At 44.0% G+C, this 22,684-nt stretch overlaps 7 protein-coding genes and 1 long non-coding RNA gene across 12 annotated transcripts; 4 read left to right on the forward strand and 4 right to left on the reverse strand.

Annotated features, from left to right (window-relative positions):
- Nucleotides 1-2,295: 2,295 nt before the first annotated feature.
- Tgs1 (Trimethylguanosine synthase 1) lies at nucleotides 2,296-3,824 on the reverse strand. The gene has a single exon (XM_017157944.3). The coding sequence runs from the start codon at nucleotides 3,822-3,824 to the stop codon at nucleotides 2,460-2,462; it is 1,365 nt and encodes a 454-aa protein (XP_017013433.2). The 3' UTR covers nucleotides 2,296-2,459.
- On the reverse strand, nucleotides 3,821-4,486 carry moi (modigliani). The gene is made up of 2 exons (XM_017157950.3): nucleotides 4,220-4,486; nucleotides 3,821-4,160 (listed from the first exon to the last, which is right to left on the reverse strand). Exons 1-2 carry the CDS (start codon nucleotides 4,402-4,404, stop codon nucleotides 3,821-3,823), a joined length of 525 nt encoding a protein of 174 aa, XP_017013439.2. The 5' UTR covers nucleotides 4,405-4,486.
- A 31-nt stretch (nucleotides 4,487-4,517) lies between these two features.
- On the forward strand, nucleotides 4,518-7,464 carry LOC108068410 (Transcriptional adapter 2A). 2 transcript variants are annotated; one of them, XM_070217074.1, is made up of 5 exons: nucleotides 4,518-4,692; nucleotides 4,774-5,632; nucleotides 6,103-6,563; nucleotides 6,624-6,889; nucleotides 6,957-7,097. In XM_070217074.1, exons 1-4 carry the CDS (start codon nucleotides 4,629-4,631, stop codon nucleotides 6,860-6,862), a joined length of 1,623 nt encoding a protein of 540 aa, XP_070073175.1. In that variant the 5' UTR covers nucleotides 4,518-4,628; the 3' UTR covers nucleotides 6,863-6,889; nucleotides 6,957-7,097. The 2 variants fall into 2 exon arrangements, with proteins under 2 accessions (XP_070073175.1, XP_070073174.1); XM_070217073.1 differs by lacking the exons at nucleotides 4,774-5,632; nucleotides 6,103-6,563; nucleotides 6,624-6,889 and adding an exon at nucleotides 7,208-7,464 and having other exon boundaries at nucleotides 4,532-4,692; nucleotides 6,957-7,137.
- A 190-nt stretch (nucleotides 7,465-7,654) lies between these two features.
- On the reverse strand, nucleotides 7,655-9,292 carry LOC108068415 (uncharacterized). Its single transcript, XM_017157952.3, has 2 exons — nucleotides 9,083-9,292; nucleotides 7,655-9,023 (listed from the first exon to the last, which is right to left on the reverse strand). Exons 1-2 carry the CDS (start codon nucleotides 9,290-9,292, stop codon nucleotides 8,889-8,891), a joined length of 345 nt encoding a protein of 114 aa, XP_017013441.2. The 3' UTR covers nucleotides 7,655-8,888.
- LOC108068411 (protein AAR2 homolog) lies at nucleotides 7,678-8,817 on the forward strand. The gene has a single exon (XM_017157942.3). It carries the CDS (start codon nucleotides 7,678-7,680, stop codon nucleotides 8,815-8,817), a length of 1,140 nt encoding a protein of 379 aa, XP_017013431.2.
- A 960-nt stretch (nucleotides 9,293-10,252) lies between the features above and the next one.
- 14-3-3epsilon (tyrosine 3-monooxygenase/tryptophan 5-monooxygenase activation protein epsilon) lies at nucleotides 10,253-17,744 on the reverse strand. Of its 4 annotated transcripts, none has more exons than XM_017157949.3 (4): nucleotides 17,515-17,744; nucleotides 12,598-13,067; nucleotides 12,347-12,527; nucleotides 10,253-12,267 (listed from the first exon to the last, which is right to left on the reverse strand). In XM_017157949.3, the coding sequence occupies exons 1-4, from the start codon at nucleotides 17,576-17,578 to the stop codon at nucleotides 12,212-12,214; spliced, it is 771 nt and encodes a 256-aa protein (XP_017013438.1). In that variant the 5' UTR covers nucleotides 17,579-17,744; the 3' UTR covers nucleotides 10,253-12,211. The 4 variants fall into 4 exon arrangements, with proteins under 4 accessions (XP_017013438.1, XP_017013437.1, XP_017013436.1 ...); XM_017157948.3 differs by having other exon boundaries at nucleotides 10,253-12,279; XM_017157947.3 differs by having other exon boundaries at nucleotides 10,253-12,282.
- Nucleotides 16,558-17,030, forward strand: LOC138913401 (uncharacterized). The gene is made up of 2 exons (XR_011419130.1): nucleotides 16,558-16,785; nucleotides 16,843-17,030. It is a non-coding gene; the product is annotated as an uncharacterized lncRNA (long non-coding RNA).
- A 480-nt stretch (nucleotides 17,745-18,224) lies between the features above and the next one.
- Nucleotides 18,225-22,124, forward strand: LOC108054244 (ribosomal protein S6 kinase-like 1). The gene is made up of 3 exons (XM_017137113.3): nucleotides 18,225-18,435; nucleotides 18,498-20,204; nucleotides 21,463-22,124. Exons 1-3 carry the CDS (start codon nucleotides 18,340-18,342, stop codon nucleotides 21,679-21,681), a joined length of 2,022 nt encoding a protein of 673 aa, XP_016992602.2. The 5' UTR covers nucleotides 18,225-18,339; the 3' UTR covers nucleotides 21,682-22,124.
- Nucleotides 22,125-22,684: the final 560 nt, after the last annotated feature.

Here is a 22,684-nt window from a genome sequence, read left to right on the forward strand (position 1 = left end):
CATGAAGCATCTGCACCTGCACCCGAAGCCGAACAATCGCATTTTCCACAGTTCCCATGGACTGCACGCCGTAATCGCATTTCGGCATTGTCGCAACTTGCGGCACAAATAAACCACCCCGCCGCTTAGCGACTCCGGATTCGAGTCCGGATTCCCCGGCTAAAACCATCATCAAGTGGCGCAAATTACAGATCAAACAGGCAGTCAGTCAGTCGAGGGGTGAAGTTGGTGGAAGGAAGGACGAAAGGACCTCGTTGTTTTGGGTGACCATTTGTCAAGAAGGATGACAACATTACGCTGAAAATTAAATAGCGTAATAAAAGGGTGACTTAATTTGTTTTTTGCCCAAACGGCGGACGCAGCCACTTGCCGCACGATGAGATGAGCTGTGAACACGTGTTTGCCTTTCAATAAAATATATTTCCTATATATTTTATAGGCCGCCCAGCCAGGATATTGAAATTGTTGGCATTGTCAACCCCGCGTCTGCGACAGTTAAAACGACAATTACGTGTATCTAATAAAGGATAACGGAGGTACGGTCTCAAAAACCAGAGAGCGGAAACCGGAATCCGGACGGGGAGCTTAGATTTAAGTAGCTGATAATGCCGAAGTTGACGCATGACGGGCAATTCCCCGGTATTTTAATAACAATTTGAACAATAAAAGTCAGCTTTTAATCGCTGACAACAAAGCTTATCTTCATCTTTAGATAAAGGGGTGTATTAAAGAACATTATTGTTTTTGTAATTATATATTTTTATGTCAGTATAAACTTTATTAGTAGGTAACAAAATTAATCCTTTCCCGTAGTTTTTTTTAACATCCACTTATTGTATTTTTACAGCCGTTTTTTGTTCCTTTCTTAAATTTAAAGAAGGTTTAATTCTTGTAAGGGTCTTAAATAAAAATAGAAATACAAAAAATTAACAATTATAACATTTTGTTTTCAATTACCTGTTATGTACTTTAATCTTAACAATTTACTGACATTAAAGGAAGAAGAAAATACTTTCTATGCCCCAAACATTTCTTAACTTCTAAAAGGTTATAAATCTTAAGATAGCTCTATTAATTCTGTCAAAATAATGCTATATCTCAGCAGACCCACTGGAATCCACCATTCGCGAGGCTCCCCACAAATCAGCGCTGAATAGCTTGCTCTAAAATTTCGCCCAAGATGTTTCGAGGCACACTAATAAGTTAATCAAACTAATTGCAGCGAGGGAGGGCTCTTGCCGTAGTCGGGATGAAGAGGGGGAAAATATCTTCGTTGCCAGTTGGCAGCTATAAATTCCGCACATGCCCCGACCCCACCGCAACCCCTTCGACCGAGCGAAAAGCACCCCATTCGAAAGCCCTAAGTATGCTGTAAGCCACGAAAAGGGTTGTTGCTTCTGGTGGCTCGTTGTCTGCTTTGGAATTCCGGAGAAGCTGCTGCTTCTGCTGTGACACGAACATGTTAATTGCCCCCGACCGACGTTGCCAGGTTCAGGATTCGTATCCCTTTCCAAAGTCCCAACTTGTATCCACAAAGTTCTTAAAAATTGACGCACTCTCTGTTTCCTTTGCTTTTTAATTAAAAGTCCAGCGGCAAGTTGCGGGAAGGGATTGGGAAACGTTATGGTTATGACCATTGACCATTGGTCAGTTGAGCTTTGTTAAGCTGTCTAAATTGGCTAAAGAGCTTGGACTCTTTTGGCATTGCTGGTCACTTGGCAACAATCACGGCACAGGCAGCTGGATTGGTGGGATGGGTAAAAAATGACTTTGTTACATGTGAGGCGACTTTATTCATTAGTCAACTTTCCACGATCCATGTGGTTAAGGGAGACGAAAACTTAAGGGGATAAGCGATGAACAAAAAAGGTACAAATAAAGAATAGCATGTTTCTGTAAAGCATAATTACACGGATTTGTGACTTCTGTTTACTTGCATAATGTGGTTTTGATATCAAGTATTTTTAGAACAAAATGTGCTTACATTTTTTATTGTAAAATAAACAAAAAGGTTGTGTCAAACTGATTAAATTTCATAATTTCTTTCATTCGTTTTGTTCTTATAAAATAGTAAAATCATTTTAACTAAATAGTTTCTTCGCGGTTAAAATAAATTAAAATATTTTTAAGTTCAAAAATGTTCTATTCAAAGCATTCAAATTAATACCAAATTTTGATATTTAAGAAATCAAGCATAAATGAAAAAATGATTTTAACTATTTTTATATTTTTGATTTTTTTCCTTAAAAGAGTGTAGATTGAAACCTAGTTGGAAATATGTTATTTTTAAAAATTAATATATAAGTTCATTTTTTAGAAACCTTTATTAGTAGGTTACATAATAATTCTTTATCGAAGAAACTAGTTTTTGGCTCTTATCTTATATTGTATCTTATATCGTTATGAATTCTGCTTAACATGTTACTTATAATACTATTCTCTCTTAACTAACAAATATTTTACTGACTCCTTATAATTCCCCTACCATAATAGGCAGTCATAGCCACCATCCTTGTGTCCAGATAATTGTGCTCCACCTCGCACTGCTGTCCCGCTCCACTCAGCGCGATCACCTGTTTCATGTCCGAGTTGCGTGGCAAGAAGAAGGCAACGTCGGCCGCCAGTCGGCGAGAAATCTGCATCAGATGACTGGCGCCCACGGGCAGCAGACTTTTCTCTATATCGAAGAGGGCCTGCTTTTGGTAGTCCGGACCTCCCCAAGGAGGACTTAGGAACACTACATTCGGGCGAATCCTGGTGCTCGCCGCAAACTGCAGGAAATCGGCATGAACAAACTCGATTTTGTGGGCCACTCCATAAATGCCGGCATTGTGCTTCGCCATGGCTAACTTCTCGGCATCGATGTCCACCGCAATTACGCGTCCGCAGGTGTTGGCGAACTGAATGGCATTGCCGCCGCAGCCACAAAAGGCATCCACGATCAAGTCGCAGGCCAATCGACGGGCCGTCTGCTTGGCAATCTTCTCGGGCGTCACCGAGAACCAGCTCTCGCGGTCCAGCCGGATGCCCTGGTCGAAGCGGGAGAACAGGGAGAAGCGCTTGAACCAGTACTTGACCATTTTACTATTCTCCTCCTGCATGAAATCGGGCATCCTGGCCTTGAGTTTGTTGGCCTGCCTTTGCCGGCGTTTGTTCTTTTTGATGCCACCACTTTGAACGCCATGGAGAGCGCGGTTTTCATCGTTTTCCATGTTGAACAGTTCGTCACTATCCTCGCTATCGCTGCTAGAAGATTCCACTTGAGGCTTTCTTTGCTTTCGGTTCTTTTGAATTGCTTTAGAGGCAAAGCAAGTGGGTAAACCCAAAAGCAGCAGCTGCTGTTCCTCGTCTATATCTTCGGGATCGTCGTTGGCCGTCAAATAGGAGTCCTCCTGCTCGCTTTCTGTTGTTTTTCGTGGTTTGATCTTTCTTGGCTTAGTGTCAAGGCTCAAGTTCTCTAAATCCTGTTCCAAGAGACCAAATGATTTGGCCAAATCGTGTTGGTAATTCTCAAAGGCACAGCTAAAGATGTGCCAGAACTTGGCGCTCGAATCGCTGGCGTGTTTCTCCCACAGTTCCTGCCAAAGTTCTTGCTCCTCCGGCGTGACCACCTCTATTAGTTGCTTGTACTCGGGAAACCGCTTGTGCCACTTCTGCTCCAGCAGTTCGTGCCCCTCACGCTGCCAGAATTCCTCCCAGGCGACGTTTTGAATCGCCTCCCAGTTGCACAGCTCGCTAGTCCAATTGAGGTCCTGGCCAAGGAGCTGGCTGAATATGTAGAACTGCGGATTGGTGCGCGAACTGGTCAGGTAGTGTGTGTTCATCTCACGGTCAGCCCCCGGATCTCCAGCCTGCGGCAAAGCAGATCTTCGGGTCGGTCGATGGACTGGATAAACCACAAGTCGATGGCCGGTTTGTGGGTGAGCCGCAGCCAGCTGAGGAACTCCTTTTGGGCGGCAGGATCGTGGGACAGACTGGAGACCTTTTCGTGGACTCCGCGGGCGGTCAGTGTGCGACTGTTGGCATGCACAACATTGCAGAGGACCACTTCGCCGCGCACAATGCAATAGGAACCGATGGACACGCTCTGCTCGACGGCCTTCTCGCGGGTGAGTCCCAAAAGGAGCAGGGATATGGTGCCCTCGGGCAGGGATAGGTTCCTGGATGAGGAAGATTACTGGTTAGGATCTAGAGGAATCCATAGATTAGCTTTACTCACTCTGGCAGGCTCTTAACGCGCACGTTTTCCAAGCGATAGAATTTCGACTCGAGCACCAGTCGTCCAATTACTGCGCACTGGCCGTAGTGCAGCTTCTGAAGGTCCGTCTCCAGCTCGAGCTCCTCCACCAGCAGGGTCTTGAAGAAGTGACAGTACTCGGGTGGTACTACCGCCTCCTGGTTCATCACTTTCTTGGATAAAGCCGAGGAATTTCGTGTAAAATTAAAACACCCGGACCAAAACAAAACCTAGGGTGACCATCTTGATTTATCGCTGCGGCTAACCTATCGATATATTTTTAGCTAGCTATCGGTTTGTTTTGTCCATCTCTAAAAACAGCGGCATTTTTTTGGAAAAGTGCTTAAAAACTGCAATTTCTTAATAAAAAGTGGTTTAATATTATTTAGCCATGTCTTTTATGAACCCCGTGGATATGGTGGACGAAGACGCCGCAGACCTGCAGTTTCCCAAAGGTAACCAACGCCCCCCACTAACCGAAACCCAACTTACAAGTGAAACTGGCTGAAGATCTTTGGCTTCGAGTGCCCCGAAAGCGGCGCTCCTCCACATGTTTACCACATTGAATTGCCTCTTTGCAGTGGAGCAGGTTCAGCGATTCGCCTATGCCCGCCAGGATAGGAACACCAGGAGCTGCACGGTTCTTTATAGACCATACACTCTACACAGACAACTGGAGCAGCTGGAGGAACTGGCGCGGGATGAGAGTAGCTCTGTGCCAGTGGCTTCTAACGACTCCAGTCGCTGTGCCACGTGTCGTTGCAGTCTCGCCGAGCCCTACATCAAGTGCGCCGAGTGCCTGGACATTGTGCTCTGCCTGCAGTGCTTCGCCCGCGGCAGGGAGGTCTCCTCGCACCGCAACAGTCATGCCTACATCATAGTTCGCGACAGCATCCAGGTTTTCGCCGAGGAACCTCATTGGACGGCCCGCGAGGAGCGCATTCTGCTGAAGACCCTGCGCACCCAGGGCTACGGGAACTGGGAGGCGGTGTCCCAGGCTCTGGAGCAGCGGCATGATCCCGCGGAGGTGCGACGCCACTACCACGATTGCTACTTTGGGGGGATATTCGAGCGGCTACTCAAGCTGCAGCATGCCAGGCACAGCTACCTGCCCGAGCGAATGCCGTATGTGTTTAAGATGCGCAGTTTGGATCCACCGCGACACGATGACATCGCCTCCATGCAGTTCAAGCTAAGTGCCGGCTATCGCTGTGCAAGGGGCGACTTTGATACGCCCTACGACACCTCCGCGGAGAGTCTGCTGTCCATAATGGTGGATCATAGGGATCACAGGGGCCGGGATGAGGATCAGGAGGCGGCGCAGAGCGAGGCGGAGCGCGGGGTAACCGAGGAACTGCAGCTGGGACTGGTGCGGGCATACAACAATCGATTGAGGTAAGAAGCCTTATCAAATTGAGCCCTGTTTTATGATAGTATGCCATAAAATTTCTGATTTGTAAAATTCAATTCTATGTGACATAAATTGAATGTTTTTCTAATTCATTTCGAATTGAATGAATGAATGAATAATTTTTATGAATTTTTTGAGTTTGCCAGATTTTTTTGTGCTTTCTTTTGAGAACAAAAAGTGGAAAATTTTTAACAAATCAATGCTAACTGCTTAGTAAATAAAATTCAGGCAGATTTAAAGAAATTGTCCTTTGAATTATTTCGAAATTCATGCCATTCATTCATTCAATTCTATTAAAGTCAAAATTCAAATTCATTCAATTCTATTAAACTCAAAATTCTAATTAATTCATTCATACAAAACAAAAAATTCAAAATAATTCATTGAATCCATTCATGCAGAGCTCTTTTATCAATTAACAAGTATTCAACTGATCAATTATTATTATTGACAGAGAGCGTCAACGCCGCTACAAGATCATGCGGCAGCACGGACTGATAATGCCCAATCGCACTGTCAGCTGGATTTCCAAGTATGTGAACGCCTTCGCCACCGATGCTAGTTGCATGCGCTTCCTGGGCTTCATGCAGATCTGCCCAGATCCCATTCAGTTCGACATGCTGCTGGAGTCGCTGCGATATAACAGGGAGCTGCACACCTGGCTGCATAAGCTCTACGATCTGCGACAGAACGGTGTGCGCACTCTTTCGGGAGCGAAGCTGTATGCCCGCCTCTACAAGGAGCGTCAGCAGGCGCAGCGGGATTACGGCAGGCATAAAATGGATTCCTTTGACTGGCAGCATTTAGTGCAGCACTACGAGAGCAACCGAAATGGAGAGCATCTGCCAATGGGCCTCAGTTCGAAGTTCTTTGGCATGAACACTCGCCGCAAGGCAAGTCCCATTGAGATTGGAGGTAGGAAACGCACTCATCCTTGTTTAAAACCGAAGTAAAATAGTTATTTCGTATTTCCAGATCTGCCTGGCTACTCCAAACTGGACGAAGGCGAGCGCAAGCTGTGCAGTGTAGCCCGTCTGGTTCCGCAATCTTATTTGGACTATAAAAACCAACTCGTTTCGGAGCACACCAAACTCGGTTATCTGCGACTGGCGGATGCGCGTCGGCTCATCAAAATAGATGTGAACAAAACGCGCCAGATCTACGATTTTCTGCTGGAACACGGCCATATTAGCAGGCCACCCTCCTACAGCTAACACTTAATTCTTCTCCATGTTTCACTTGTAAATTGCTTGAAATTCATTGCCTGCCAACTGCTAACGATTCCCGTTCGCCTGGTATCCCTTTCAGAGTTCGAAAATGCCGAGACGCTGCTGATATCGGAGGTGCACATGCTGCTCGATCATCGCAAGCGACAAAACGAATCCGCCGACGAGGAGCAGGAGTTCTCGGAGGTCTTTATGAAGACGTACGCCTATACGGATAGTTTTCGGAAGTTTAAGAACAAGGAGACTATCATGTCTGTGCGAAGGTACTTACTGTAATAAATTAATTATCGTTCATATAGTAATACTTATTTTTTGGAAATTTTTATTTAATAGCTTGCTGATGCAGAAGAAGCTGCACAAATTCGAGCTGGCTGCCCTGGGTAATCTGTGCCCGGAGGCGCCCGAGGAAGCCAAGGCGCTGATTCCCTCGCTGGAGGGTCGTTTCGAGGACGAGGAGCTGCGCCAAATACTTGACGATATCGGCACTAAACGCAGCTTGCAATACTAATCACTACGTATAAATATAAGCATAGGAGTACAATAAAGGTCTGGATAAAAAATAAGATCAAGAAAATGGAGGAATTTTAATTGTAATCTTTTTTCCTAATTTAAAAATTAATTTATGAGAATTTGAATAACCGCCTTAAAAGTATCGCTTATCGATATGACAATGTTGCCGGACAATTCAAGAAGAGGAACAGATAACTTATCGATAACTCGCCAGATCTGGCAACCACCTAAAACAGCCGCGCTTGCAGTTGTTTTCTTTTTGCCGAATAATTTCAAATAACTATAAATTTAAGATGAACAAGGACAACTCCAGCATGCAGATGGACCCCCAATTGGCCCTTCGCCTCCTGGCCGACGGCGGAGTGCTGGTCATTGCCGGCGTGCCCGAGGGCACGGAATTCGGCATAGATCTGTGCGCCTACACAATTGGTCCGGATTTCCGAGGCGTCAAGATGATTCCACCAGGCGTCCACTACGTTTGGTGCGCCTCCCGCGGTCCATACGGCGATGCAGCTCCTCGCGTCGGCTTCGTGCACTTCTTCCATCCCAACGAGATTGTGGTGCGCGAATGGGATCATGAACTGGAGGAACTGCGTCCGCGGCGGATTGCCGAACCGGAGGTGGAACGCGACAGGATCCGCAAGAACCTGGCGCAGTTGGAGCGAATGCTGGCGCCCTACGACTACCGCTACGTGGTCCAGTGGAAGGAGCTCAGCGGCAGCGTGACGGAGGAGTGCGTGGAGCGCTGTCGTCCGACGGAGGGAACCATTCGCACCAACATCGAACTGCAATCCTGCCCGGATGCCGAGCGTCCCAGGGGAGTAGTGGGTGCGAGCAGCATCAGCCGGCGGAATGCGGCCGCCCGGCTTCTGTTGGACGAGAGCGAACTGCTGCCGGACCTAAAACCCGTGGAGGGAACAGCACCACGCTTCAGTAAGGTTCCCCAGCGTGTTCCCCAGGATGCCCCGCCGGCCGACGTCTCCCGTCACGCCATGGACTGCATAGAAGCTGTGGACAAGCTGCTCGACTCCTTCGACACCGCCGACGGACTCATCGAGGAACTGCAGCTGGCCTATGTGTTTTTCCTAGTTGGCTACTCTGTGGAGTCCCTGGCCCACTGGCGCAAGATTCTCGGGCTGCTGGCTCACTCGGAAACGGCGGTGACCCAGCACAAGTTGGCCTACATGAAGTACAGCGAGGTGCTGGCCCATCAGCTGCCTCATTTGCCCGAGGAACTAATGGTTCCCGGTCCACACAATACGGTGTACAAAGATGTACGCGAACTGCTGGTCAATCTGCATGCGGGCGGCTTGAGTGTCAGTGGCGAGCGGCTGGCCAAGCGACTGGAAAGGAAACTGGGATGGGCCTTTGAGGGCCTCCTAGACGAGGATCCCGAGGATCAGCCGGTGGTTATAGAACTTCCAGAGCCCTAGTACCCATGTAAATTGTAATTCATACATATATATATTTCCAATACAATCGACTGAATTTGATCTATTTGATTCTAGCGCAGCGAGTGCTGGGTGCGCAAGTAGTTCCACAGATCCCGGGCCGTGCGAATGCTGACCATGAATTGGCACAACTTGGTCTCGATCAGGCAGAGGATCAAGAACTTGGCTCGCTTGTCCTTCAGCAGGGACTGCAACGAGTAGGCGGCTTGGTCAGGGTTTTGATGTACGCATAGCCACCTCCACTCACCTCCTCGTTATTCTCCGGACCATTCTCCACCACCGTCCAGAGCTCCTCGGACTCCAGATACGCCCGCACCGTCATCGACCAGGCCTTGTAGTTGTCCAAACCTTTGAGCTTCTCGATTTGCAGCTGCAGTGCCATCGCAGAGACTCGAGCTACGTTTTGCAACTGAACCGCAGTTGGGCTTTTGTCTGTTTCTCTACCTTTGCCATCCATCCATCGGTTGCTGTCCAGATTTTCAAATATAGATATCTAAGCATTTGTATATGTATATGGTTATATTGTGCACATCGTCATGCAGAAAAAACAATAGCCACTAGACCCACTTTTCGTGTTGCTTCTGGTGGCCCAACGAAAGTGCTGGCCAAATGACATTGAGCTTAAGTGGACACTTCTGATTTGACGCAGAAGCGTTGTCGTTTTCTTTTCTGCCTGCATTTTGTGCTTATTTAGTTTAGCGTGTATAGTTTTTCAGCACCAGTAGTGCGATTTCTGAGCTACAATCCTTTGGTTAACTTGCTGTGAGCTAATTAATAGCCTGTAGATACCATCAAAAGTGATAAAGAAACTGATTATATTTTTCTTTTGTTAATTTACCATCGGTACACTTTATTCTAAACTGCGTTGGATGAACAGAGATTCGGTTTCTTATATAAAAAACCCTGTAAATTTCGGAATATTGTAGTATCAAGAGTATCGGTCTGAAATATGAAATCAAAAATAGTTTTTTCATTTCTATTGAAAGTAGGGATTGTAAATAATCGTTATTTGAGATTTTTATTTTAAAAACACTACTGTGATATTTTGTTTTAAACGTAAAAAATACTCTTGTCCACAAAGTATATGCATGTCAACAAATCTGAAAAGCAAATTATCTGTTATTTGTCCATGTCTATAAAGTGCATAAAAACCAGTTAAATTGATTATTAAAACTTTAACAAATCTCAGTAACCTTTTAAAATAAAAATCTCAAATAACGATTATTTCCCTGATTGAAAGCTGACCCTCGACAGAATATTCAACCATCTGTTGTCTAGCATTGTCTGGACCGATAAAGCAAAACTTCCGCTCCCTTCTAGATTCTATTTCTGGCTGATTGGCTCTGCCCATTTCATAAGCCCATAAACACACGAGAGCCCGAAACTCAATTAATAATAAATAAATTGTGATGCCCAATTGTTGTTTTTTTTTATGATTTTTATTTGAAATGAATACGAATGTCAGTTTTAGCTGCTGGTTTCTTGTATTGCTGTTGTTGTTGCTGTTCCGTTCAAGAATGTTGCGGTTGTTGTTGCTGTGGCTGATTTATGCTTAATTAACTTTCTGCACGGGCCTTTTCTTTTTAGCGACTGCGAATTATTAGTCTGCCCGCTTTTCTTTCGCGCCTCGTTTATCAAAAAAGGAAAAGAAGAGCTGCGAAAAAGCTCGTGCGAAAATTCTCCTGTAGCTGCTCATCATGTCATTATATTTTCTTTCGCTAATCACGCAAACACGCTACAGATAATGCTGCCGTTGATGTTGTTCTTGTAGGGGATTTCGTTTTAGTCGATTTTTAGCTAAATCAAATGATATTTCTCGTCTGTTGCGGTTTCAGTTTCTGTCCAGGGAATGGGGAGGTTTCTCTTTAAATGCTGAGGGGAAGTTCGGAAGTTGGGATTGGAATTTCGGATTTGCTGGAGGAGGGGGTTAGTTTGGGGGGAAAAAGTTCGAAATCTCTACAAATTACATAAGTGGTAGGCATAGAAAATATACAAGTATATATGTATACAATATATATATGTACCGTTGTTTTTTTTGTTTTTGTATTCTTTTTGTTTCTTGTATTTAGCAACTACAAATACTTTTCTATATTATTAATATGTTTTCTTTGTTGCGCAAGTTAAGATAATGAGAAAAATTGTTGCGATTGCGATGGAGAACACAAGACGAAAAGCGAAAAACAGAAATCAAATAAATTCCCGTTCGATTTTTATTAATTTGACCATGCAAAGTGACCAAAATATGGGCATAAGTGAGTGAGTGAAAGAGAGCAAGGAAACGTTAAGAGAAAACAAACGGTTCGTATGCGTATTGTGGGTGTCTGTGTGGATGGTATGTGTGAGAGTGGGTGTGCGAGTGTCGGTGTTTGAACAGTACACTTACATACATACAAATTTAAGCTTAAGAATTCGTTTTGAATTTCGCTTAACTAACATTCCTTTTTCTCATTTAATATAGTTTTTAGCTTTATTTGCGTCTTTCATTCTGTTTGCTCATTTCGTTTCGTTTACTCCTTTTACGTTTTATTCTTGTATTAAATTTAAATTAATTGCTGTATTTTTTCCTTACATTTTCGACTTTATGTTTTACTTTTACGTTTGCGCTTATTAAATCGTTATTCGTTTTTATTTCCTCGTTCTCACGTTTATTATTGGCTTAAAATTAAAGTTGTATTTTACGTGTTGCTGTTGTTTTTAAAGTTTAAAAATTAATGCATGCCAACTCGATGAAATTTGCTTTGTGATTGAATTTTCGTTAAGTGTCTTGACTTTCGTTCATGTTCATTTCTTGTTTGTTTTTGTGGTTTAAATGAAGTTTATTTGTTTTGTTTTTTGCTTCTCATAATTAAATATAATATTTATTTAAATATAATATAATGCTTGGTTTCTCGAATGCAAAAATTTCAAATGTAGTAGTTGATGTTGCAGTTTTCTAAAGTGGAGGAGCCACATCGCCAGACGACGACAAAAAATAGTGACGCGAATTCTTTATGTTTCGATCTCTTGCCGCAGCAACAGCCATGCCGCCACGCCCACCAGGCCGCCCAATTTTCAAACATTTTGTTTGGTTTTTTTTTCTGTTTTTGTGCTGTTGTTTTCCATGTTGTTTATTGTTGATGAAATATTGTTGCTTGCTGCTGGATTTGCTTGTTGTTGTTTATGCTGATGTTGCTGTTGCTGCTGCTACTTTTATACTCGCTGCTATTGCTGTCGTTCGTTGATTGCGGATGTTGTTGTTGCCGTTTTGGTTCCGTGTTGTTGTTGCTGTCGTGTTGTTGTTTTTGTTGTTGTTGTATGCATATATATTATATGGTATTATATTTACTTTAGAAGGTATATAATGTGTTTTAAATGGAAGGGCGGGGGTTTACTTAAATTACGACACATCCTGATCCTCAACATCCTGGATTTCTGCTTTGGGCTCGCCATCACCTGCGTTGGGGTCTACTTCTTAGTATAATATTTAGAACTTAATAACGGAGCTGAACAAATGGATGTGATTACAACTTACCTTCTGCCTGCATATCGGACGTCCATAATGTGAGGTTGTCCCGCAGCAGCTGCATGATGAGTGTCGAGTCTTTGTAGCTCTCTTCACTCAGCGTATCCAGCTCGGCAATGGCATCATCGAAAGCGGCTTTCGCCAATCGGCAAGCGCGGTCCGGCGAGTTGAGTATCTCATAGTAGAACACCTATTAGAATACAAAATATCAAGATGTAAGTACAATTATGTGGGAGGAGGTAGAGCGGCTTAAATCTCACCGAGAAGTTCAATGCCAAGCCCAAGCGGATGGGGTGTGTTGGGGGCAGATCGTTCATGGCAATGTCGCTGGCCGCCTTGTAGGCAATCAGCGAGTTCTCCGCCGCATCCTTGCGATCCGAACCGGTGGCGAATTCGGCCAGGTAGCGATGGTAGTCGCCCTTCATCTTATAGTAGAATACTTTGCTTTCGCCGGATGTGGCGCATGGAATGAGATGCTTCTCGAGCACGTTCAGTATATCCGAGCAGATGTCGCGCAGCTCCTTCTCAACCTGTCCCCGGTAGGTTTTGATCATCTCCAGTTTCTCCTCGGCGCCCTTGTTCTCCTCCTTCTGTTCGATCGAGGTGATGATGCGCCACGAGGCCCGCCGTGCTCCGATCACATTCTTGTACGCCACCGACAGCAGGTTTCGCTCCTCGACAGTCAGCTCGACGTCCATGGAGGCGACCTTCTTCATGGCCTCAACCATTTCTGTAAGGAAAAAAAGGGGTTTGAAAATGGGTCTTTAGTACACCAGTTGAACTATGCAGCCCCAATTTTCCCATTCATTTATGGACAATCCTTAAATTATGAAAATATTTTAATTGCTATTTAATTTGCTTATCATTTAAGACATTATTTTTCATAATTTCTCTTGGCATTGTCAGACATTCTCTGAAAATTTAAGACTCCTCATAAGCGAGTTAAATAAAAAAAAACAATTCGCATTTTGCTTTTATTAGTAATTCAACAAAGCTATCACACCCTATTTGACCAAGTTTCCCCAGAATGTAAACATTTTAATGATTCATCATATAAATTTACATATTAAATTCATATTACTAAGAATTTGTATATTGTTTTATTTTTTATGTTATATTTACTAGAATTTTCTACCAGAATAATTAAGAAACAAAAGTCTAAAGTTAGATAACTTTACCTAAATTTAGTACATTCTAAAAAAAACTTTCCGAAAATCAATAGATAAGTTTATCCAAGGTCTGAAAAGGCATGATATCTGACATTTCCCTTTGTCCTTGCACGTCTAGTCTACCTTTTTCTATTATCAGCGACACGCCCAATCTATAATGATATATAAGTCATGCACATATATTTATGCATAACTCCGTGTTGCGTCTACGCCCGATTTAACCGATTCTGTCATACCACTACAGGCCCATGCAATCAGCCGGTGATAACGGTTTCCGCCACATTGTTGCACCCCTCTATCGGGCCCGTAGGGCATCTCTATCTTCTGTTCGCATCACCATCCCAAAACTGCGTCATGAATCACATGCTCGGGGATCCACACAGAAGAAAAATGGAGATATATATCATAACAGAAAACATTTACATTTTTTATTTCCTTCTGATATGTGAATAATGTTATATCAAAATATATTCCTCAATGGTTTGCTAACCAAAAAGACATAGTTCAGAACCCACAGACATAACATGATATATTCTTTGAGCATATTAGAGAGATATGTTTAAAAATATCGATTTAAATTTGTTGGTATATCATCAAAATTAAACATTTTTCTTTCTGTGCTGTCTGGCAAAAAGCAGATGCAGGTTTGTTAACTAGCTCGGGCATATTTGGTTGATAACAATATAAAGCAGTGCTTGGAAAAAAATATTGTAATTGTAGCGCTTTTAGCTTTTTGTTTCCTTTGCTGACTTGCACTTGCTGCCCTCTCGCTCCCACCCGATGTCCCAGTCAGCTGCTGACGTAGTTCGCACTCAGACACCCGCACAATTCCCCCCCACACACACAGCGGCACATTTGCCGACTGTCTGCTTGTTGTTGTTGCACGTATTTGTGAAAAATTGCCAATAAAGTAGAATGATTCACGAATTTTTGTGGTTCTGTGTGAACTTCAAAAAATTGTTGTTTGCATTGGCAGATTGTTTGGAATTGCAATTGCACACGCATTTTGCAACACTGATGGCAAGGCTGTGTCACGCATAAAAAAAAACAACAAGAGGAGGCAGGTGGTGGAAGTTGGCGGGGCTGGGATCCTCCCAGCTTATAAATTGTACAGCACATGTTGCTTAGTAGTAATCCACTACCAATTATGAGACATGCGCGTCAGCCAGTCACTAAATATTATACATATAGAAAGGCGAAAATCAATAAATGAGTCCCAAAAATAAAGACCATGTCCCGCGGGCATGATAAGTCATAAGCTGAGTCAAAAATTGTAGATTTTGATAACTTCTCGAAACATCTATGATTTCAGAATATGTGCAAAAATCTTAGTATGAAATTTACTACAATTAAGACATTTAAACCAAAAAACGACGTTGATGCTAGATACACATTAGGTCCAATTTCTTTTATTGTCAGCCCAATTTATTTATTTCGTATCCTAACTTTCAAGTTTAAATAAATTGTAGAGAAAATCATTGAAACTTGTTAATAAAATTCAATTTTTAAGAATATTCATGGAAATTTGAATATAATAAATATGCGACAACCCTGTTAGGCGCCCAAAAGGCGACCCACCACCACCCACTGACGCACAAACAAAAAGCCCCAAAAAAAAGTCACGCGAGCTGGAATAAAAGATTAAGACGAAAGAGGGACCAAAAAGGAAATGGCAGGAGTATACTCCCACCCCCCCCTTTCCGCCCAACTCTCTGCGATCCACCCCCTCCCCTACTAGGCACCCGTGGGTGTGTCTTGCGCTTGTGTGTGTGACATAAGGGCGCAGCAGCTGAAAAAACATGCGCACATACCGTTACAGCGAGTAGAATGTGTAATTAGACAAAGGAAATACAAACAACAGAGGCAGAGGACCGCCTAAATGGTGCAATTTGAACATAAATCGAGCAACAAACAACACACACCTAGCCCACCACCCGCTCCTCCCCCTTCTCCACCGACCATCAATCAACTTTATGTATGCTTTTTGTTTTTTCGCATATTGACGACATTGACGAGAACGAACATCAACGGAAAAAGCAGCGCGCGACCTCGAAAAAAATGTAGATAGAACGCAGAGAGCGGGAGAAAGAGAGCGCCCGGAGAGGGGGCAGCACCTGAGAAAGCAAACTTAAAGGCTGACGTTAATGTGTGTAGAAAAGGGGGAGGGCAGGCGACAGGGGCTGAAGAAAAAAGGGGCGGAGGGCGAGGCAAGTTCAGATTGGGGGCGCAGACATTGCCGGCTGGCGACTGTGCTTTGCTCTGCTCTCTTTGTGCGCGCTGGTATTGGTGCTCCAGCATGAGCCCCACCGCAAACTGTCCAAGTGCGACAAGGCCAACGCCAAGTGCTCCACACACCAATATACTCGCACAACGGAGAGTCACACGCAGGCGAAAATAAGAAGACAAACATGTGATACAGACACAAATATCCCAGTGTATGCCTGTGTGTGCTAATAGTTGATTGACTCCTTTGCCGCCGCCGCCCGTAAATGTTGTCAGCTTTGCAGGCAATTAGTAGCAGAGTACTGTTGCAATTATTGTTGCTGTACATTAGCAGCAGCAGCAGCAGCTGCAACAGCAACAAAAAGAGGGAAATAACAAATGTTTGTTAACTTTTTACAGCCACTGTGAGTTAGCAAGCGTCGCCGACACACAGACACACTAGTTATCTCGTTTCAACGCACGCAGCGCCTATGGCAATTGGTTAAGCGCGCGCTTTTTGCAAATGCCGAATTTTCTGTCCCCCTCCCGCAGCGTCTATCTTTGCATTTTGAGCTGCCTTTTAATTAATTGGAGTATTTTTAATTAAATATAGTCAAAAGCTACAGCAACAATAAAAACCGCCCGGCGAACACTCATCTGGACACGCATACTCTCACACTCACACATACATATAGACATTCATACATGCGCAAAGCATGAGTAATTCGAGAGCAACAGAAAGAAAAAAAGATTATATTTTTTGCACTATCAGACAGGGTTGCCGAGTGGCTGGAGAAGAAGAACCGCTTGCAACTAGCCGCAACTAATTTGCATAAATAAAGAATTAAGCAATAGCTGCAAGACAAGGAGAGAGAGCCGTGGGGAGGGTAGAGGAAAGAGCGAGAAGGCGGCCGGCGACAACTCTGCGACACAATCGATTCATTCATCGATTTTTCGCAGCAACGGCATGATGATGACGACGCCGCTGCTGCGCATGAAAAGCACATTTCGTGAAAAAGAGGGGGGCTGAAAGAGAGGGGCTCGAGCCACCTACCCCCGCTACCGCATCGATTTTGGGTGTGGAATAAATATAAATATATTTAATAACCGAAAAAAAAACTGTGTCGCTTCTAGAAAGTTACGCCTTGACAACTGCTACTAAAGAAAAAAGATCTGGAAACAACTACAAACAGCCCTTAGCAACCAAAGAGGAAAAGGAAATGTTGGTCGCCGCGCAGCCCTCGCTCGCAACGCTAAATACACAAAATTTCCCCCCTCTAAACCACTAATACTATTTCCAAAAAAAAAAAAGACCCAACTATTTGCTGTAAATTATAATACGCAATTCCGTTTCTTTCTCTTTTTGCGAAAACCACGCGAATTTTTGCCGGTAAAAATCAGGTTTTCATCTCTTTTTTCGCCTCTTCGTTCTTCCGACGCTCTGCTTCTTCTTCCTCCTCTTCGAGTTCCTCCTCCTCCCGTCTTTCGTTTTCGCAAGAAATACTACTCATCGCGACGCTGCGTCGCTTCGGCTGCACCTACACCAGTGAAAATTGAAAATTTCCATCATTTTCCCTCGTCCAGAAGCTTTGCCTCACTTTTCAATTGGCAAATTCGGAGAAAAAGCGGTGCTAGGGGCTTTTCAGCAACCACGCGACGACGCAACGGATCAACGAAAAAAATCTCGGACGACCCCTCCCCAAAACGTTGGCGCTCCTCTGTCGAGAAAATTTTCCCCGTACTCTACTCGTTTTTTCTACCATTTTTTTTTCGGTTTTTTCTTGTCAATTCTGGGACTCTACTCACCGTCGTAGCGCTCGGCCTGTTCGGCCAGCTTTGCCTTGTACACATTGTTCTCGCGCTCAGTCATTGTGTTGAAGCCTTTTCGGTTAAATTAATCCACAGAAAAAATTATTTAAATGCTCCCGGTACGTGCGGCGTCGATTTTGCTTGCTGCTTGCTGCTTTTGATTCGTCGCCTTCTTTTTTCTCTACTTCTCGAGCGGTGTGACCGTGTCGGGCGGCGGGTAAAACACTAGAATCGAGGGGCGATGGCCCGAAGAGGGCCTAAAAAAGGCATGCAGCGAGTGGTGCGCAGGCGCGGGCGAGGGTTGTGAACTTGGGAGGGTGACACTATGACAGTCTATCAGACCAGAATTGACTGTTTTAATATGTACAGGTTCTTAATTTCCTAAGTTAATAAGGCTCCCCTACAAAAGCTACAACTCATTTACTTAAAATCTGATTAGCCACCGAATTGACACTCTTAGCGCCGACTCACTACTTGGTTGTGAACTTTGAGTGGCATTTAGCTTTGGCACAAACCTTTGTGTCGTTGAACATAAACTTTATCGATAACGATATTAATTTGAATTTTCAATTTAAAAATATGACCGTTTTACTTAGTTTTTAATTATTAGTATATTAATAATTTACAAACTTTTTAACTTATATATAAGAGGTGTAAACTACAGACATTAAATAAATTATTAAATCGTTCTAGTAATTCCGCCACTTGGAAAAAGTTTTCCTCGAATATTTTGGCCACACTGCATTGATGGGAAAAAACGAATTTTATATATTAGCAAATATGTTTGTCCGTTAATGAGCGGGGAAGTAAGCCGTAGCCATAATGAGTCTCAACCTGGGAGGATGGATCCACAGCTTCACCGTGACGGACACGCAGGAGCACAAGGGCGGCTACACCATCTACAAAATCACCTCGATTGTAAGTTTTTGGTTTTTGGGGGGCAGAGAAACTGTGCCATATTCATGCTCTCCCACTTTTAGGTCTTCCCCAGGTCGGTGCCCCAGGCTCTGACCTGCCTGGTGGTGTGGAAGCGGTTCCACGACGTCAAGCGGCTGCATCGCGAGCTGAGCCGGCGCCACAAGAGTCTCCAGCTGCCCGGCAAGTTGCCCGTGCCCACGGATAGCTCTTACTTCAAGCGATTCGATGCGGCGGTCATCCAGCGGCGAAAGGAGTACATCCTGCAGCTCCTGGACTTTGCGGCCCAGCATCCGGCGCTGTACAAGTGCGCCACCTTCACGCAGTTCTTCCAGGAGACGCCCTCGCCCAGTGGTTCACCGCTGAAGAAGCTGTACGTGGAGCGATCCCTGCGGCTGCAAACGGCGGAGAGCGGCTGCAGTGGCAATGGAGGATCAGGGACGGCAGCTGGAGCCATAGCCGACATTTGCGATAAACTCGATTTGCCCTATGACCACCACGATGCGGGGGGCATTACGCCGCTAGATCCGCGATGCGATAAGGAGCAAACGAGCAACGATGAATCTAATACCGAAAAGGAAACAAGCACGGATGATACCAAGCCGGATGAAGCCCCCTCCAAGCGAGATTATCTGCGCCTTCTCACGCCCATGGCCTCCATAGAAAGCGACGACAGCGACTACATCTATGAGGCCGCCCTGGAGTTTAGCCATGCCGTCCAGGCGGAGGTCAATCTCGAGTACGCCGAAGCCCATGAGCGTTATAAGCATGGCGTGGACCTGCTGCTCCAGGGAGCCAAGCAGGATGCCAACGAAGAGCGCCGGTTTATAGCCAAGGCCAAGATAGCCAAGTATTTAGCGCGAGCAGAGGAGATACATGCCAACTTTCTGGCCGACAATTGCGCCACGAAGAAGCTGCAGTTCCAGCTCTCGCTGGACATGACGGACGGCGACAGTGTGACGCAGTTGGAGTGCCCCTGGAACCAGTTGGCCCGCTACAAGGTGCTGCAGGTGCTCCAAGAGCGGGTGATGCAGGTGCAGTGCGTGACGAAATCCCAGCAGCCGGCGGCTATTATGAAGGGCATTGAAAAGCCTGCAAGTCATTCGCTCACCCAGAGCATATTTCTGCCCCAACAGGTGCCTTACATGGTCCAGCTGCTGGCCTACTTCCAGTCGGAGCAGAAGATCTTCCTGCTGCTGCGGCAGGCGGAGGGTGGCAGGCTGTACGATTACCTGCAGAGCTACACGCCCACGGGCAGCAAGTCTGTCAATTACGGGGAGCTGTTTCCCGCGGATCAGGAGCAGGATGAGGAGGAGAAGCCTCTCACCGCAGACAGCGAGGTCAGCGATCTGGTTCGCAGCTCCCAGCAGCTTCTAAAGTCCGTGGCAAACACACTGAGCAACCTGCAAGCGGGAGTTGTCACACCCAAGAAACAAAAAGCGGATTTAAATCGCATCAGAAGTAACCCAATCCCAGAGCAATGTCTGCGCCAGTGGGCCTGCGAGCTGGCCATCGCCATTCACTGTCTGCACGGCAAGGGCGTTATTCTGCGCGATCTGCACATGGCCAACATATTGCTGGGCGCCAAGGGGCAGCTGCTGCTGACGTATTTTTACCAGAACGAGGGTCTCAGTTCGGACGACAACTACGTGCACAAGGCGCTCAGTTTGGAGGCTCTGGCCAATCACTTTGTGGCGCCCGAGAGACCGCTGAGCTTCCGTTCGGACTGGTGGAGCTATGGCGTGGTGCTCTATCAGCTTCTGTTGGGTGTGGTAAGTAGAGAGTCCTAATTCAGAATTTTATTTGTATTTAATTTTTATACCCGTTACTCGTAGAGTAAAAGGGTATATTATATTCTGTCTGTCCGTCTGTCTGTCTGTATGAACGCTAAGATCTCGGAAACTACAAAAGCTATAAGATGGAGATTTCCAACACATATTCCTGGGCTTCCTACGCAGCGCCAGTTTATTTCAACCGAGTGCCACGCACCCTCTAAGGCCCACAATCGCCCACTAACGATTTTAAAATCTTTCCGAGAAGTATAAATACAATTTTGTTGTTATATTTATATCTATCGAAATGTAGAAGACATTTTTTAAATCGGATCATTCATTAAAAAGTTATGCGGAATCAAGAAAAGGTTATATATGGGCACTTCCAAAATGTCGCTCGGGACATTTGCACACCTTTAAAGTTGAAAAAAAATTGTAAAACAATGGATTATAATTTTAATTATGGGCTTTTCTTTTCACTCTTCCCAAGCTCTATTTTTGGTAAAAATCTTGATTTTGTACCACTTTTAGTTTTTAAGATATCGGTAAGAAACTGCCGTATTCGCTCGGGACAAAAATAGAAGTGGATTTCGGGGAAGTTCATACAACACCAGAAATTACCGAATTCTAATGGAATATTTGAATGCGATTTTTTTAGAATGTTGTTCAAACATGTCGCTGTGAAATGCTTTTGGTTTCACTCAAAAATTCTTTGCCGTTTTTTTTGTATGCAGTTTCAACCAAATTCGCTCGGGACATGTCGCTCGGGACATTTTTTCCGACTGTTTTGTAAAGCGGATTTCTTTACCTCTATCTCTCAATTGCTGGATGTTTTGCTTTTAACTTAATAGTTTAGTATGTGAATGAAGCATTCAGTACAGAAAACTCACATATTAGCATTCCTATAGGATAAATTAACAATAGAAGACAGGTCCAAAAAATAACAAAAAAATAGCCAAAAACTGATTTTTGCGTATATTGGTGGAGTTTGTCATAAAAATAATCAAACTATACTCCAAATTTGTAGTTAAGCTCAGTATCCAACTAATTAGAAACTAATATCGGGGCAAAATCATGTGGAAATATGTTTTATTCAAGTTTCAAGGTTTTTGGCTTGGTGGACTTATTTTTGGAAGTGCCCATATACATCTTCCTCACACTCCCTTTAGCTGAGTGACGGGTATTAGATAGTCGGGACACCAACCCGACTATAGCGTTCTCTCTTCTTTTTATTTTACATTATGTTTTTCCTTTCCAGCCCTACAAAGTTACTCATCCGGGGCAGCTAGAACTCTACGGTTGTGTCCAGTATCCCAGCGAGTCCCTGGAGATCTCCGATCATGCCAAGGACCTGCTGGAGCAACTGCTGCAGCTGACGCCGGAGCTTCGTTTGGACTACGATCAATTGCAGGCACATGCCTTCTTTAAGGGCATCGACTGGCAAGCGGTTCTGCAACAGGGAACTGTGTCCACGTGACTCAATTAGCCTTGATTTTGTTTGTTTTATTAATCTCGTACCTGAGGGTAATCTAATTTGTGATTATTTTCTTTGTCCTGAATTGGTATTTACTAGCTTACTTCCAAGGAATCTGATTGTATATTATTGTATATTATATTTATTTTGTTCCATTTTGTTATGAATCTTTTTTTATATCCAACCAAGGATACAAATATTTTTTATGTTATTCCCTCTTTAGTTTTTTCTTTGCCAGTCGATCAATTATTGGTACAAAATACGATTTATTTATACGTCTATTATATACATTTGCGAAATGTCCTAGAGTATTGCTTACAATTATAAATTTAAACTAGATTAAATGTAGGTATAACAACATTTTTAAACCGTTATACAAAATGGTATGGATAAATTAGTAAGTAATAACTTTGTAAAGCCAAATGAGCTAATATACAGTATAAAAAGCATTTTATTGTCTAACTACACAACAGTAAATGGGGTTTAATTTAGGCTTAAGGTAATAACTACAGCTAAATTTGTTGGGTGACAAAGGTTCCAGCTGGAAAGCCGCTCGTCACCCGTTTGGTAAGGCACATTTGGAATGCATTCTGGGGGTGGGGTTCTCAAATCAGAACCCCTGACCCTTGATTAACCTAGACTTAGACCGAACAAAAACCGTGTTAAGTTTTGGCAAGACTTGTTGATTCTGTTGTTGTTGCAACTTGCGTAATTAAACCTAAAAGGAACCTATGGCAATATGGAAATAGTGGCCAGAGACTGGGTGGGACTGGCCAGAAAAGATATCAAAAAATCAATAATATTATTCCTAAAAATTGTTCAGTTATCATTAGACAGAGGATTTTAGGTGAATTCTTTTTTTTTAAATACGATTTAAAGCCACATTTGGTTGGTTACAAATTTTAACTATTAAGTTATAACTTAATTGAGGTTTTTGTAAGCAATTTTTCACCAATTAAATTTGGCTTTAAATCATATTTAAAAAAACGATTTCACCAAAAATCAT

The sequence above is a fragment of the Drosophila takahashii genome, chromosome 3R (genome assembly GCF_030179915.1).
Source record: "Drosophila takahashii strain IR98-3 E-12201 chromosome 3R, DtakHiC1v2, whole genome shotgun sequence".
NCBI classification, from domain to species: Eukaryota; Metazoa; Arthropoda; class Insecta; order Diptera; family Drosophilidae; genus Drosophila; species Drosophila takahashii.

Excerpts from the sequence above, each read along its gene's own strand:
- 14-3-3epsilon (XM_017157945.3), bottom strand. The coding sequence starts at position 17,578 with ATGACTGAGCGCGAGAACAATGTGTACAAGGCAAAGCTGGCCGAACAG. Across the intron at positions 12,528-12,597 it reads GCTTGGCATTGAACTTCTCG|GTGTTCTACTATGAGATACT; the intron begins GTGAGATTTAAG and ends GTATTCTAATAG. Across the intron at positions 12,286-12,346 it reads GTCCGATATGCAGGCAGAAG|AAGTAGACCCCAACGCAGGT; the intron begins GTAAGTTGTAAT and ends TATTATACTAAG.
- Tgs1 (XM_017157944.3), bottom strand. The coding sequence starts at position 3,824 with ATGAACACACACTACCTGACCAGTTCGCGCACCAATCCGCAGTTCTAC.
- moi (XM_017157950.3), bottom strand. The coding sequence starts at position 4,404 with ATGAACCAGGAGGCGGTAGTACCACCCGAGTACTGTCACTTCTTCAAG. Across the intron at positions 4,161-4,219 it reads CGCGTTAAGAGCCTGCCAGA|GAACCTATCCCTGCCCGAGG; the intron begins GTGAGTAAAGCT and ends TTCCTCATCCAG.
- LOC108054244 (XM_017137113.3), top strand. The coding sequence starts at position 18,340 with ATGAGTCTCAACCTGGGAGGATGGATCCACAGCTTCACCGTGACGGAC. Across the intron at positions 18,436-18,497 it reads TCTACAAAATCACCTCGATT|GTCTTCCCCAGGTCGGTGCC; the intron begins GTAAGTTTTTGG and ends TCCCACTTTTAG. Across the intron at positions 20,205-21,462 it reads ATCAGCTTCTGTTGGGTGTG|CCCTACAAAGTTACTCATCC; the intron begins GTAAGTAGAGAG and ends TTTCCTTTCCAG.
- LOC108068411 (XM_017157942.3), top strand. The coding sequence starts at position 7,678 with ATGAACAAGGACAACTCCAGCATGCAGATGGACCCCCAATTGGCCCTT.
- LOC108068415 (XM_017157952.3), bottom strand. The coding sequence starts at position 9,292 with ATGGATGGCAAAGGTAGAGAAACAGACAAAAGCCCAACTGCGGTTCAG. Across the intron at positions 9,024-9,082 it reads GTCCGGAGAATAACGAGGAG|TCCCTGCTGAAGGACAAGCG; the intron begins GTGAGTGGAGGT and ends TACTCGTTGCAG.
- LOC108068410 (XM_070217074.1), top strand. The coding sequence starts at position 4,629 with ATGTCTTTTATGAACCCCGTGGATATGGTGGACGAAGACGCCGCAGAC. Across the intron at positions 4,693-4,773 it reads AGACCTGCAGTTTCCCAAAG|CGGCGCTCCTCCACATGTTT; the intron begins GTAACCAACGCC and ends GTGCCCCGAAAG. Across the intron at positions 6,564-6,623 it reads AAGTCCCATTGAGATTGGAG|ATCTGCCTGGCTACTCCAAA; the intron begins GTAGGAAACGCA and ends TCGTATTTCCAG.